General features: G+C 41.0%; 1 protein-coding gene across 1 annotated transcript in view; it reads left to right on the top strand.

The window, feature by feature from the left end:
- The window catches only part of plxnb1b (plexin b1b), a 366,021-nt gene that overhangs the window by 217,217 nt on the left and 132,239 nt on the right, over positions 1–16,565 (top strand). Inside the window, 4 exon segments of the mRNA XM_034167329.1 lie at positions 633–761; positions 1,075–1,175; positions 8,151–8,283; positions 15,482–15,638. Of these exon segments, the coding sequence (XP_034023220.1) occupies positions 633–761; positions 1,075–1,175; positions 8,151–8,283; positions 15,482–15,638 (520 nt within the window).

A 16,565-nucleotide genomic window follows, 5' to 3' on the forward strand; every position in this document is an offset into this window, starting at 1 on the left:
CGCAAACACGGGGAGAACATGCAAACTCCACACAGAAAGGCCATGGGAATTGAACCCATGACCTTCTCGCTGTGAGGCAACAGTGCTAACCACTAATCCACCGTGCCGCCCTACTAAAGAAATTATCGGGAGAATTTCAAACCACAGAATACCAAGGAAAGTACTCTGTGGCCTCTTGTGTGAGTGCACACTCATTCAGACACTTAAGAATACCTTTTCCACAGTTGTTTAATAAAGGCAGGTTATCCCTTCACAAACACTTTTTGTGTTGTGTCGAACAAAAGTATCATTACAGTCATTAGCTTGGAAATAAGTAGTAATAGAGTGCATTTTGGGCCTCATAATTAACATTGTTGGGGTCGAGTTTTGGACAGAAGCATTCAAATGCATGTCTTAAGTCAGGTGTGGACAGAAATACGAGGCCCGAACCGCACACTACTGAGGTGGAACCGTTGGTCAGGCTTCCCTGTCACATGAACCCATAATAAACAATGTAATAGCATGTACCAGTATGTGATATGTATGCCAAGTAGACAATTATCTTCTTTGTGTGGGGCTGAGTGTAAACCATTTCCCTGTGGTTATTAGCTTCACCTTCTTTTTACTTACATGAGTTTGTCTTCATTTCTCAGGTGTTTTTGGGTCCAAGCGGCGAGGTGGAGGAGTACTCTGTGATCACCATTCAAAGAAATGCTGCCATCAGCTCAGACCTGATCCTGGACCAGGATGAAGCACATATCTTCATCATGACCCCGAACATGGTTAATAGTATATAATCATAAATAAGGAATTGACAGTAGTTGCGTAGCCTTGAATAATATGATTTTATTTATATGCAGCCAGTGTTTCTACTTCTGTGAAATATTAACATTGATAAAACGAAATAATTTCAACTATTTTGTTGCTGTCCCAAATCCCCTTTCTATACAGCAGTGTGTAGTTGGGATTACTGCACAGTCCCTGTTTTCATATTGCATTGTTCTACTGGCAAAGCTGGGTCACCCACTTTTAATCAGATTTGTAAGAGCTTTGCGTGATTCGTTTACTATAACCAATGATTTGTCCTGGTTCTAGCTGCAAAAGATGCCAGTGGCTGAATGCCAGCAGCACCCAGACTGCCACTCCTGTCTGCTGGCCCACGACCCCTACTGTGGCTGGTGTGTCCTTGAGGGAAGGTGAGCTCAACTGCAGCACTGAACATCAAACTTATGAATTTCTTAACTTGCAACCATTCTAATACCTGACATTTCAGGTTCAGGTTACTTTATTCCACATTGTTTAATAAAGTTAGGTTGATCACTTATTAGTGGTCAGTACCTTATGTGTACTTGTCATTATTATTTGCATCACTCTGGATTCCAACAGTGGAACTGAAATAGCAGCATAGATTGATAAGATCATTAAACATATACTGCACCTTTGCTAAACCCTGAAACACCCCATCTGAAAAAAAATATTATATATTAGAATTATTATAAATTACTTTACATTTTATTTTAGGGCGTGGGAAATGGCTTTAAAATGTATCATGAAAAAATGTTTAATTTCATTGATATTGATAATTTCATGACCCTATTTTAATTAAATACCAGGAGGACAAAAGGTTTACAATAGGCTTTTTGTATGGGAATGTGTACACTCACTCCTTTTATCCTTGTCAGACTTAAATATCTTTCAATATTAATTTTTTTCCGAGGCCATCAAATATGGTCATCAGGTATTGCAAAGGCTTTGCATTTGTCCCTTGCCTATCTGTGCTCAGCATAAATCTAGTCTTGTTACTGCCAGTCTTCAAATTCACCTTCTTGGGGCACAGGCCTTGGACAAGTTCAAAGATGGCTAACCTTGACATATTTTAAAAGGTTAAAAAGTCGCATTCTGTTTCATATTTTTATGCTATGAATCATGCACATCCGTTTTTTTTTTGTTTTGTTTTGGTTTGTTTTTTGTGGGGGTTTTTGTTTGTTTGTTTTAGGGGCGAGGGGTACAGCCAGTCAGAGTAGAGCAGCACCATGACGTCACTGGCTGGTCTCTTTCAGGTGCTCCAAAACTGCTTTTTTTATGTGTAAATATAACATGTTTCTTATATATGATGTGAAAAGTAGCGAGAAATAAACACGTCTAAAACTGAAAATGCTGTTTTTGTAACCTGATAACACCTCTGGAGTGATTTGCAAGACTTTTCGCAGACATCAGCATGCACGCTAACGTCTGCTAACTCAAAGCTAACTTCTGCTCTTGTCAAAAGCTCATGTATGCACACACGCACACCCTTCTGCGGACGCTGTTAAATGTAAATAAGATAGTTTATGATTGATTGAGTTTATTCAGCAACATCAACATAAACATACAGATGTGATTATATTAATAATACACTGATAACAAAATAAAGCATAAACGCTTACTTCCATTGAGGTCCTTGTGAAATTATCATGTCACAAAATAGAGGGGTTTGATTGAACAGTACAAATTCTACATAAGACAATAGGATCTTAGTAATTAATATAAATAACAATACATATATAACTTTATTTTAATTTATATACAGACACACACATATACTGGGCTACAAATTAAACAACTGCAAATTATAAAGAAAGCTATACTCATACAGCCAAGGGTATTTTAACTTTGTTATTTTAGTTTGGTAACACACTGCTTTTTCAGTGATAAATCTGATATATAGTTTGCCAGGTGTCCCATTCTTCAAGATTTTGCATTTAGATTTTTGAGATTTAGTATGGAAAAATATGAACAAATTCACAATTTATAGGAACATTTGTGAAAAAGGGCTTTCGAAAAGTTGGTGTAAAATATTGTGTTGTTAAAGACTGGTCAACAAAAAAAGAGTACTAGTAGGAGGATAGTGTTTTGATATCTAATTAAAATAACTGAGTGTGTGTATACCTCTGCCAACTGTGTAATGGTGGCCAAAGCTATTCTAAGTTTGACCAACTAGCGGAGGACAGCATTCAAACACCTAATCATAGCGTAACAGAAACAGTGGGATGTCATAATGTGTGTTTTTCCAAGAATGTTACTGAACACATTCAAGTCTATTATGAGGCACATATTATTAACTACAAAATGATAAAAATTTGCGATCTGTATTGAGAGTAGAGAACAGGTTGAGTCTAGCGTGGAAAGGTGGTGATATGCTCTGGAGAGAAGGGGAATGAAAGTCAGTAGGAGCAAGAGTGAGTACATTTTATGAATGAGAGGGAGTGCAGTGGAAAAGTGCAGTTACAAGGAGTAAAAGTGGTGAAAGTAGATGAGTTTAAATACTTGGGGTCAGCTGTCCAGAGTAATGGAGAATGTGGTAGAGAGGTGAAGAAGAGAGTGCAGGCAGGGTGGAGTGAGTGGAGAAAGGTGGCAGGAGTGATTTGGGATAGAAGAATATCTCTGCAAGAGTGAAGGGGAAAGTTTACAAGACAGTAGTGAGAACTAGGGATGGGTATTGATAAGATTTTATCTATCGATGCCATTATCTATTCTGCTTATCGATCCAATTCCTTATCGATTCCCTTATCGATACCTCGTGAATTTTGTACTAAAAGTAGGCTTTACAGGTTTTCTATGTATTTCCTGGAGTCTTAAAGTAAATAAATATGAAATTAGTCACTGTATCCTTGATCTCTGGACATAAATAAAAATAAACAAAACGGTGTTTGGCTTTGAAGTTATTAATTCAGACTGGATTCTATCATTCTATCTTGACTTGTCAGAGCCACGCAACGTTTGGAGCTGTGTGAACAGAACGGAGGACGATTCTCGTTTCTTTCTCTCAACGAGACAGGAGTCCCAATTAGTAACTTTAATCCGCACAAAAGTGAATCACAACTCATATTCAGGGATGAAAGTGGTGAAACAAAAAAATCTGAAAACAAAATTACCCCCCAACACCACCTGCACAAAAATCAATTTTTCAATTCTAGAAGCTCTGAAATGCAATACAACTTTCTTTATTCAAATTCATTCCAGTAGTATTCTGCTCTTACTAGGATGCAGCAGTTTTCTAGCTTGGCAGATAGTTCTGGAGGAAATCACTGAAGAAATTAACAAACTGAAAATATGGTTTGACCGAAACAAACTGTCATTAAACTTAAATAAGACAGAGATGAAATGGAGGTGTGAGAGTCACTAGGTGTTCACAGGAAACACTTATTTATTTCTGTATGTATTTATTTATGTATTTATTTATGTTCATTGTTAGTTGCTATTATATATTTTCTGTTGTGTTTCTATTCAGGTTCTTTTTGTCTCTTTCTCTAAAATTGTGTATAATAATCATTAGATTATTAATATATAAGCAAAAATAAATTTAAGGAATATTACAATTTGAAAACAAATGCACCCGAACGTGATGAAGGCTGCAATTGCTAAATGCTAACTTTTAACATTGAAAATGCCATAGACATGCTAACGCGTTAGCATTGCTCCCGTTTTTAAGTTATAAAATACATCTATCAACTGTTTCAGAAGACCATAACAGGTCGGTTTAACATAGAAAAGGTAAATAATACTCACAGACGTATGCTCTTTAGGGTTTTAGCGGGGGAAAATTAAGCGAAAAAAGAAATAAACGAAGCAGTCGATTAAAGCATTGCTTCAATCTGCGAACCACTGCTTCGATTGGTTCAAGATTCAAAGCAAAGCCGCGCTGCAGAAAATTTGATTAAGGACCTGCTGCAGGGTCTGTAATCAATGTAGAGAAATTATCATTTTCCTGACAAACACCCGCCAAAACAACGGCCACTCTGAAGGACCGATAACAGAATCGTTAAGCACAAAGCTTATTGATGTCAGTGGATCGAATCATTTCTTAACAATACCCGAAAGGAACCGGTTCTCGATACCCATCCCTAGTGAGAACAGATATGTTGTACGGCTTAGAGACGGTGGCACTAACAAAAAGACAGGAGGCAGAGCTGAAGATGTTGCGATCCCCTTTGGAATGACGAGAATGGACAGGATAAGGAATGAACATATCAGAGGGACAGCTCAGGTGGAACGGTTTGGAGAGAAAGTCAGAGAGGTGAGATTGAGCTGGTTTGGACATGTGCAGAGGAGGGACCCAGGGTATATAGGGAGAAGGATTCTGAGGATGGAGCCACCAGGCAGGAGGAGAAGATGGAGGCCAAATAGGAGGTTTCTGGGTGAGATGAAAACAATTGATCTGCTGTGGCGACCCCTAACGGGAGCAGTCAAAGGAACAAGAAGAAAAATTCTATTAATTATTACGTGACTCAAAATAATAAAAAGTCTGTTGCAACTTACACGTGTTTAAATCCAACAATTACATTTTAAAAGTATTTTAAGTATTAATGATCATATAACCATAAGGTCATCTGTCACTTGGAGGTAATATAACCTAGAAAAATAGAAAAAAAATTTGAGTTGTGATTTTGTGCAGTGACACAACAGTCATCCATGACAAAAGTTTGTATTCTGTCAATTATTTGGTCATTTCAGCTGGTGGATGGCCCACCAGAATGTGCTTCGGTCTTCACTGATGTGCGCCCATTTTTGAAGTAGTTATACCACTCATTTATTTGCATTTTGCTCATGGCATCATTGCCGAAAGCCTGCTGAATTTTGCAAATAGTTTCCACTTGGGTGTCACCAAGCTTTTGGCAAACTTTGATGCAGTATCTTTGCTGAACTAGTTCCATCATGCTAGAACAAATGAGAATCCATGTGCTCAGTACACGTCTTCACTCTAATGCTGAGTGCTAGCGGCTGATGTGCACTGCGGGTGGGAAAAAACAATTCACGCATGCACAAGAAGCACAGCTCTCAAGGTGAGATATGCTCAAGGAGTGAGATTGTCATCGGGCAGAGCGCGACGTGTGATCCCATTGTTATTGACACATTCGTTGCAGACATTCCACCTTGACTAGAGGAGTACCCTCATCATTTACTTTCATCGGTTTTATTAATTTACCCTCAATTCTTTCTTACAGGTCAAATTGGTGAAATGTCATGCTATTAGCGTGAGAGCGTGACAACATATTTAATTACATGTGTCTCACGCCAAATGCATAAGACCTGACAGGACCGCTTTAAATACGTGAGTCTCACACCAAATGCGTGAGAAGTGGCCGGTCTGAAGAAGGTTCCCTACACCTCCCCACCAAAGAACAACTCACACTTCATTTCTGTGGGATAGAATAAGGTTGGATGCTTTTTGAATGCCTCATACATACATAGGTGTGTGTGTGTGTGTGTGTGTGTGTGTGTGTGTGTGTGTGTGTGTGCGCGTGTGCGTGCGTGTGTGTGTGTGCGTGCGTGCGTGCCTGCATGCGCGCGTTGACCCTTGCTGTCTCTATATTATTTTTTTATGTTTAGACAAGAACCAGTTGATGAAGGTAAAACCTCTTAACTCATTCTAAAGTCAGTTTTAAGCAAAAACTCTGCGAAATTCCGTGACACTTTGAAATGACTGACTCGTAGTCAATCAGCTAGCAGCTCATTTAGCCGTGGCGCTGTGATTGCTTCAGCCACCTTTTATGATGAAATAATGCTGAATTTATGTGGAAATGATTGTTGTACTAAAGCTTCAGATATCTGTCGCTGAGATAGATGATGACTGGAGTGCAGTTTGAAGCAGAAACGAGGTGTTAATCCGTGAACTGCGTCATCACGGGGGACCGATTTTTAGGGAGACTATTTGGTCGGCGACACCGGTTTATTTGATTGTTACAATATTGTGGACAGTTGATAAACTAACCCAAGTGGATTTTAGTTGCAGGTACAAGTCCTGCACATTATTTTACCTTTGCACATTACTGTTGGATGAATGCAAACAATGCCGTTCTTATCATTATCCCATGCATGAATAGACTATCAGACTCTTTCATATGGCTGTGGCAGATGGATGACTACGTTTGATGGAGTGGGGATGTGCTGGTTGGTGCTTAAGCCCCTGTCACAGTGGCGTATTTGTAGAGCTGCTCATTACAGCGTATCATCTATGCTGTAATGAGCAGCTCTCCGCCCACTTCACGTGGAGTTTTTTCTCAGTACGTAGCAGTATGTTGAGGGCTACACGCGTAGGACGGAAGAAATTAAACATGATTAATTTTCTGTCAGCTACTGTAAGCCCGCCCACCCTTCAACACGGTACTGTACGCCATCTCCCTGTTGTTCTTCTGGAGCTCTAAATACTGCAAGATCGTTGCTTCACTTTATCATACTGGACTCATTATATGAGGACTGTTCACTGTGTCGCATCGTTTCATAAAAGCGCTCTCTCTCTCTCTCTCTCTCTCTCTCTCTCTCTCTCTCTCTCTCTCTCTCTCAGAGAGAGAGCTATCAATAAAAGCGCTCTCTCCCGGTTTAACGAGTCGCGTTTCGTTCAGGGCAGCCTTTACCACAGCCAGACTCGGCAGCATCTGGACACAAAGTAATCCACCAAGACAAAAAAATAATAATAATGTTAAATGACTGTTTCTGAGCCGCATCACACCATACAGTAGAGAATAGAGCACACTTCCACAGAGGCAGAAAATAGCACTGAACTGGTGCGGCATAGTACACGCGACTGTGTGCACACATTAAAATGCGAACGCAAGCAGTTGCAAGTATGAACGAACACTGAAAAAGGCTGAGTACGCGCGTATTTCGGGTGTATTCAAATCAAACACAACGCCGCAATGAGTAGCTCTACGAATACACCAATGTGACGGACTTTAGGCTGTTGCTATCCAGGATTTGGGGTGGTTCAATGCTTTGGTGGATGTGGCGACATACTGCATTGGTGTATGCTCCCAGAACTGACCTGACCATTCACTAAATTTTACAGACTCTGTGTCATGTGACCACCCCAGGATGTCCTATTACTCACATAAGTAGAGGAAGGCTCCAAACCAGTGATGTGTTCTGCAGAGGCCAGAGATACACCTCAGAACTTATCTATTTGAGACACTGCCCAAACCTACAGCCTCTGGATTTCTATGGACATGTTTAATAAAGTCTAACAGACCAAAGAGCTGTATTTGCATAAAAGTATCATGCCCCTCTTCTGTGATTGGCTTACACTGACTTTAGTCATTTTTAAGTATGGCTTTAATTTGTGATATAGAGACAGAGATTAACAGTAGGGTGAAGATACACAACTTTAGAATGCGGCATTGATGTTTTCTCCACAGGTGTGCGCTGCGTTCAGAGTGTGCTCGTGGGGCCCAACTAGGCCAGTGGCTGTGGAGCTTTGACATGGAGCAGCAGTGTCTGACCATCCAGGACCTCAATCCCTCCAACATCAGCAGGGAAGAAAGCAGGACAGTAAGTCTGCTGTGCCATTACGTCATCTCTGCTCTTGTCAAATCTCATCCTCACATGTCTTCTATCTTCAAGTCCAGCAGCTACAGTAAATATCTTATGTAAATAATGTATGTGCCTCCATGGTAAATCATTAAAAAAGTACACGCACACTTTAACATTCCAAACCATAGTTATTGGCTTTTAAATCTGTTATTAAAGGGGATAGAGAATCAAAATCATCTTTTTCATGTTTTTGGTGTTAGTTCAGAGTCTCCCCGCTGTGGGGAATACACACGAAGTGCCAGCAAGTTTCAGAACCTCTGTTTCAAGTATTTCTCCTTTTTTGAATTGCCCCTAGAAAACAGGCCAGTCCGTTTTTGAGAGAAAACTTACGTCACTTTTTCACCAATAGCCCCCCCCCCCCCACACACACCCACCCACACCCACCCACTTTCACACACGCCCCTTCGAAATTAATTATTCATAAGGTTGTGCCCACCCATTTGTAACACTCGAAGAGAAGCAATGGCGAGCTACAGGTGTGCTTTCCCAGGCTGTTTTAGCGGACTACGATCTTCCCACGGAAAGCAGTGTACGTGATCACTGGCTTTTATTCATTTGTAACCGCATCCCCAGTACATACAACCGCCGACTAGTTCTTTGCTCTGCGCATGTCACGGAGGACTGTTTCACAAACCTTGCACGATTTCGAGCTGGCTTCAGTCGGCATTTAATACTCAGTAGAGGGTCAGTTCCGACTCTGCGACAAAATCAACCCCAGCAATCAGTACAGCCTGTGAGTATCACATTTTCTTTTGTTTTAAATTTGTGTTGCACCATATTCCTGTTGTAAGAATTGCACGTTAGAATGGCACGTTAGCTCTGGTTTGTTCCTCTAAAGGGAATGAGCTAACCCCTTAGCAGCTAGGGATGTGTATCGAGAACCAGTTCCTTTTGGGTATCATTAAGAAATGACTCGATCCACCGACATCAATAAGCTTTGTGCTTAACGATTATGTTATCGATCCTTCAGAGTGGCTGTTGTTTTGAGGGGTGTTTGTCAGGAAAATGATCATTTCTGTATTGATTACAGACCCTGCAGCAGGTCCGTAAACAACTTTTCTGCAGCGCGGCTTTGCTTTGAACCTTGAACCAATCGAAGCAGTGCTTCACAGATTGAAGCAATACTTCGATTATTCTTTCTTTCTTTTGCTTAATTTTCTCCTGCTAAAACCCTAAAGAGCATACGTCTGAGTATTATTTACCTTTTCTATGTTAAACCGACCTGTTATGTTCTTCTGAAACAGTTGATGTATTTTATAACTTAAAAACGGGAGCGATGCTAACGCGTTAGCATGTCTATGGCATTTTCAATGTTAAAAGTTAGCATTGCAGCTGTCATCACTTTTGGGTGCATTTGTTTTCAAATTGTAATATTTCTTAAATTTATTTTTGTTTATATATTAATAATCTAATGATTATTATATACAATTTTAAAGAAAGAGGCAAAAAAAACCTGAATAGAAACACAACAGAAAATATAAAAGCAATGAAAATAAATAAATAACACTTTCTTTTCAGTGAGAGCAAGGGCAGCCAGTCAAACAACGGCAACTGATCAGCGCCACCTACTTGCATTTCATAATGAGGTTGCCAAATAAGCTCCGAAACGAGGCCATTAAAGGCAAACGAGGCATTCTAAACCCAGCATAGTAACATAGCTGTTTCAGAGAGCCTTTTAGGAAGGTTCTGAGCCATTACAGACCCAACCAATTTTTGGGGGGCTACATATCACATCACAGAACAAGGATTAATGCCCCATTCAACCTCTCTCTATCACCTTTAAATGATGGTCTTTTTTGAAGACAATCAAAAGGCTTGTTGTAAACCACTTTTATTAATTTGAAATTTCAGTGAAGCTTGATTTTTGTAATGGCTATAATGCTTGAAAGATAATAATAAGAGTTGCCTTTTTACTGCTAGTATTGCATGGATTCTAGATCTGACTGTGACAAAAATGTGTGTCATCCATTATCTTCGGAAGACATGCCCAGGTCTACCACAGACAGTTACTTCTATGCCACACTCTTGTATTTGATTGCGAGTCTTATTGCTGCTAGATAACTAGAATAGAATCCCTGCTAGCTAATTGAAGTTATTTATTTATTTAGTATGTTGTCATTGTTGGTGGGTAGAGAATTTTTGTTTGTTTTTGTTTGTTTGTTTTTTGCATTCATAACTTTCAATGCATCATCACAATGTCCTCAAGCTTCAAGCAGAGCAAAAAAATAAAAAATATTGCTTTTCTCTTCTACGTTTTCTGAACTATATGGCTAGTTTTTTTGTTGTGATGCGGTGAAGTTGTATTTTGGGGGAAATTCTGTGGTGTTCTTTCAGTCGTGTGTGTGTGTGTGTGTGTGTGTGTGTGTGTGTGTGTGTGTGTGTGTGTGTGTGTGTGTGTGTGTGTGTGTGTGTGTGTGTGTGTGTGTGTGTGTGTGTGTGTGTGTGTGTGCATGCATTCAAAAATACTGAACCTTTGGCTGTGAAAAATACAGTTCTTCACCTTGGGATCAGAAATCCTAATCCCATTCGAAGTAGTCTCTTTGGGACTGCACACATTTCTCTCAGCAATTCTGCCATTGTTGGAGGCATTTTTGAAAGGCCTCTTTTGCAGTGATGTCTAGTTGGGCCGGTGCATTTCACATGATGTCTTCTCGTGTCGCTTTTATTTTGGAGAACAGCCAAAAATAAGAGAGAGCCATGTTACAAGAGTAGGGAGCCTGCCAAATCACAGGAGATTTGTGGTTGGCCAGCAAAGCCTGAATCAGCTGAGCAGGATGGGCAGGTGCGTTGTCATCATGGAGCTGCCAACTTTTCATGGCTCACAGATCCAGTCATTTGTGACACACAGTATCACAAAGGTGACATAGGACCTCCCGAAAATACTCTGTTATCCCCATGGGAGGAATCAACATGATTTTGACATTGCTGCACACCTGATGATGGTGATGTGAAGTGCCATTTATGGTGTGTATTATGGGATCCAAAGAGTTCAATTTTGCTCTTATCTGTCCAGACTGTATTCTCCCAGTATTTCACAGGCTTGTCTAAATGTTGTGCTGCAAGCTTTAAACAAGCTTTGACATGCTTTTATTTTTCAACAACAAAATCTTGCGTGGTGAGTGTGCATACATGCCATGGTGGTTGAGTGCATTACTTATTGTTTTCTTTGAAACAATTGTGCCTACTAATTCCAGGTCTTTCTGAACTGGTCTTTGGCTCTTTGACAACTCTTCTGATAATTGTTTTCAGTCTACTGTCAGAAATCTTATGAAGAGCACATGTTTGTGGCCAGTTTATGGTCAAATGACGTTCTTTCCACTTCCAGATTATGGCTCCAACAATGCTCACTGGAACATTCAGAAGTTTAGAAATCATTCTGTAACAAATGCCATCAGTATGTTTTGCAACATTAAGGTTGTAAATTATCTTGAGACAGCTCTTTGCTTTTACCCATCATGAGATGTTTCTTGTGTGACACCTTGGTATTGAGACACCTTTTAGTAGGCCATTAGTTGGAACTGAACCAGCTAATATTAATTTGCATTAACAAGGGGCAGGATTGGTTTCTAACTACTGCTAGATTTCAGCTGGTGTCTTGGCTTTCCGTGTCTTTTTGTACCTCCCTTTCTTCAGGTGTTCAGTACTTTTTTCCTGTGTCATTTCACAACTTAATTTACGAGGGTAGGCTGAAAAGTTCTAAGGCTCCCCATGAAGGCGTAATGCATTAACTGCATTATACAGAGAGAGAGAGAGAGAGAGAGAGAGAGAGAGAGATCAACCACCCCAGATAGTGAATTGACATACTATAAACGTCACATTTTGTGCACAGTTTGATTTATTTATCGATTGCCTATACCTGCTTATCTTGTTAGGAGTTGCTATAAAATGGTCTTTCCAGTATACTCACTGGGAATATCTCACACACTGCATCACAGACACGACTCAACATCAAATAGTACAGATAAAAGGAAAAATAGAAATGTCAAGGAGTCTTCGTCAGGATTTATGCTCATACGCAAGGAAATCTAATTTAGGTTTCAAATCAAATTATTCCACTTTGACATTCAGAAGTGACCATGTTAGATTTATGTGTTTGGACAGTTTAATCACTTAGGGAGATGATGACCTTCACTGTCCTTTTTGACAGTCTAGGTGTGGACACACTAGGCTAGTTGATGAGGATGGTATCTGCTGTGTTTGACGATGGTTCTTCATTCTGCTGCTGCTTGTGTGATCCTTCTGTCTCTTCTTATTTGTCAAAAACACTCTGCGCAGAGAATATCTTCTGCAGAGTGTAAAGCCTACTGAGAGAAACTTCTAAAACGTTAGTCAAACTGAATAACCTAAACTAAATAAGAGTGTCACAGAGTTGTGCTACATAGTCCATGGGACAAGCAGGTTTTCGGCACCACTTAAGGGGCAGAAACGACACTTAGAATCCAGCCTCAGTGTATCATGGCTTACACAAAAATGTACTACAGCCATCCCAGGGTGGTAGCTGTAGCCAGGTAGGGGTCAGTGAAGAATTACACAGAAGTCAAACTTTAAAAATGCTCCAATCATGTTGAAAACTATATCACATTGCTTGTCTGATCATAACGATTCCAAAAAGGTATAGTTTGGACTATCTGTGACAGGATGTTCTGGAGTTATGGGGTAAAAACAGCAAAAATGGTGACAAAGGTCAAGTTCAGTTTGTAGAGGGGTCAAAATTTAAAGTTGCTCCAATATCAGTAAAAAATAATGCAAATAGTTATTTGGATTAATAGGGTTCTAATAAGGAATAGTTTGCACCATCTGTCATGCTTAGTTTTCATGTTACAGGGTAACATATGTCACATGTTATGGAATCCAATGGATGTTGACCTTGTTTGACCTTTACTTCGGAGACCAAACATTCAACATAGTCAAAACTATTCAATTTATTAATCATTTTATTTCAACCAATAATTTGCATCATTTTTACTGAAATTAGCGCAACTTTAACTTTTGACCCCTGTACAAACTGAAACTGACCTTTGTCCCCATTTTTGCCATTTTTACCCCGTAACTCCAGAACATTCCGTCATAGACAGTCCAAACTATACCTTTTTGGAATCGTTATGATCAGACAAGTAATGTGATATATGACTGGAGTATTTTTAAAGTTTGACCTCTGTGTAATTCTTCATTGACCCCTACCTGGGTACAGCTACCACCCTGGGATGGTTATCATACATTTTTGTGTAGGCCACAATACACTGAGGCTTTATTCTAAGTGTCATTTCTTCCCTTTAAGTGGTACCGATTAGGTCAAAATTGATGACTGGCTCATGGACTAACTGCACCTTTTATGTTATAGATGCCATGTTGACTTCTGCTGGTGACTCCACTTCCCAGTAGTTCTATAAATGCTTTTGGAAGTCTGTCTGTTCAAGGTTCAAGGTTCAAAAGGTTTATTGTCATATGTACAGTAAGAAACGTATTTCCCTGTGCAATGAAATTCTCTTCTTTGCTGCTCTCACCGGGTGTCTATAATAATAGTCAAAATAGGCATTAAAAAAAAAAGCATTAAAAGCATTAAGCATTAAAAAGTAAAGTAACAATAAAGGTGCAGTTACAGTATGAAGTGAAATGAAATAATGTGCAAATAGCAAGATTCAAGTATTAACAGTTAACAGTAAAGTAACAGTAAGGTGCAGTAACAGTGTGAAGTGACCCCAGGGGGTCTGCTCAGTCCTTAGCAGCATTCAGCAGTCTGATGGCAGTGGGGTAGAAAGAGTTTTTGAAGCGGGTGGTTTTGCATTTCACACTCCTGAACCTCCGTCCTGAAGGCAGCAGTGTGAACAGTCCGTATTGGGGATGTGTAGGGTCTTTTATGATGGCGGCAGCTCTATTGTGGACTCTCCGATGGTAGATGCTCTGCAGAGATGGTAGTGGCGTCCTCGTGATCTTTGATGCGGTCTTCACTACTTTCTGCAGGCGTTTGCGGTCATTCACCGTTGAGCTGCCATACCACGCAGTAATCGAGGTGGTGAGAATGGACTCAATGATGCAGCTGTAGAAGTTGCTGAGAATCTTGGGTGACATGCCAAATTTCCTCAGCCTCCTCAGGAAGTACAGCCGCTGCTGAGCCTTCTTTACCACCTGTGTGGTGTTAAGTGTCCAAGTGAGGTCACTACTGATGTGGACCCCCAGATATTTAAAGCTGCTCACTCTCTCCACCTTGCGGCCTTGGATAGACAGTGGCTGATGAGGTTCCCTCTCCCTCCTCATGTCCACTATCATTTCCTTGGTTTTATCTGTGTTCAGGGTGAGGTTGTTGACTCCACACCATGTCACCAGGCCTTCCACCTCCCTCCTGTAAGCTGCTTCGTCTCCGCCGGTGATGCGTCCAATCACAGCAGTGTCGTCAGCAAACTTTATGATGGTGTTGTCGGGGTGAGAGGCGGCACAGTCGTAGGTGAAGAGGGTGTAGAGAATAGGGCTGAGGACGCAGCCCTGCGGGGTACCGATGTTGGTGGTGATGCTGGCTGAGATCTTATTCCCAATCTTGACAGACTGTGGTCTGCCAGTCAGAAAGTCCAGAAGCCAGTCACAGAGGGTGGGGTGGAGTCCAAGGGCAGACAATTTGTAGGTGAGTTTGTGAGGGATGACCGTGTTGAAAGCAGAGCTGTAGTCAATGAAAAGTACTCTGATGTAAGAGTCTTTATTTTCCAGGTGGGAGAGGGAGGCGTGCAGGGCGGCGGCAATGGCATCCGAAGTTGACCTGTTGTGCCTGTAAGCGTACTGCAGGGGGTCTGTGATGTCCGGTATGCAGCCCTGAATGTATGACAGTACCACTCTCTCGAAACACTTCATAATGATTGGAGTGAGTGCCACTGGCCTATAGTCATTCAGGCAAGATGGGGGGTTCTTCTTGGGGAGGGGGATGATGGTGGTGGTCTTGTAGCAGGTGGGAACAGTGCATTGACTGAGGGAAAGGTTGAAGATGGAGGTAAGAACGTCAGTCAGCTCGTTGGCACACGCTCTGAGGGCACGACCAGGTATGTTATCCGGGCCAACAGCTTTCCGGAGCCGAATACTCCTCAGTGCTCTGTGTACCTGGGCTGGTGTGTCTGTCTGACATGATCAACCAGAACTTTGAAGAAGTGTTACTATATTCTGTCATCTTCAGGTCGCACTCTCAGTACCAGGACTTCCAGCATTAGAGAAGGGAGAGTTCTACTCCTGTTACTTTCAGGACAGCCACAGTCCTGCTACTGTCACAGAAACTGGGGTCAGCTGCCATTCGCCCGACACCAGCCAGGTGCCCATGGTGCCTCCCGGAAAAGGTGAGTGGATTTTAACCGCCAGGCCTAGAGCATGTTTTTTCCATCTCCTGATCTTAATTTGGCAGCCATATTGCACAGGTGTCAACAGAGGTTGTTTGATATTTGCTGTCTATGGTACTTTATAAGCAGTTTGTCATTAATCAAAACCATGTCGCTGTTTTCATTAAATGTGCTGATTTTGAATGTCTTCATTGCATCTTGTCATTGCAGTTCATAATTCTGTGAAGGGCCAAAATGGCCAATCTTGCAATTTCCATCACTTTCAGTACATTTTCCAAGAAGCTTCACATTCATAAGAGAACAAAAGCAAGTTTAAGCTCCCCTTCACACACAGTGCGAAGTTTGGACGAAAATGGCGAAACAGAGCGAAACAGTTCAAAATTAGTGCACGAAACATTGCGCCGACGGGCAGGCGTGCACGAACCTGGTGCGAGAGTTCATGCACAAGCTGGTGTCCGTCGAGCAGGAACAGTGCCAGGTGCACCACATGGGCGCCGCTTATGTGGAAGAAAAGAAAACCAGCTGGTACGTGTGGAACCACATCGCGCCGCTTATGTGGAAGAAATAATAAAATAAAAACCATCCATTACTTGTGGGACCACATTGTGCCATTTATGTGGAATAATAAAAAAGAAAAAACACACCACCCGGGACGCGAACTCGTGCCTTTCAAAACCTCTGATTCCCAGCCAGAGACTTTACCACTGAGTTATGGAGCTGTTGTTTGAAAGCTGCGGGAATCTGCCTCATATCAGGAAGGACATGGAAGTATTACAAAAAAATTAAAATCCCACACCATACGAGGTCTGTTAGAAAAGTATCCTACCTTTTTATTTTTTTCAAAAACCATATGGATTTGAATCACGTGTGATTGCATCAGCCAAGCTTGAACCTTAGTGTGCATGCGTGAGTTTTTTCACGCCTGTC

The sequence above is a fragment of the Thalassophryne amazonica genome, chromosome 3 (assembly GCF_902500255.1).
Source record: "Thalassophryne amazonica chromosome 3, fThaAma1.1, whole genome shotgun sequence".
Lineage (NCBI taxonomy): Eukaryota > Metazoa > Chordata > Actinopteri > Batrachoidiformes > Batrachoididae > Thalassophryne > Thalassophryne amazonica.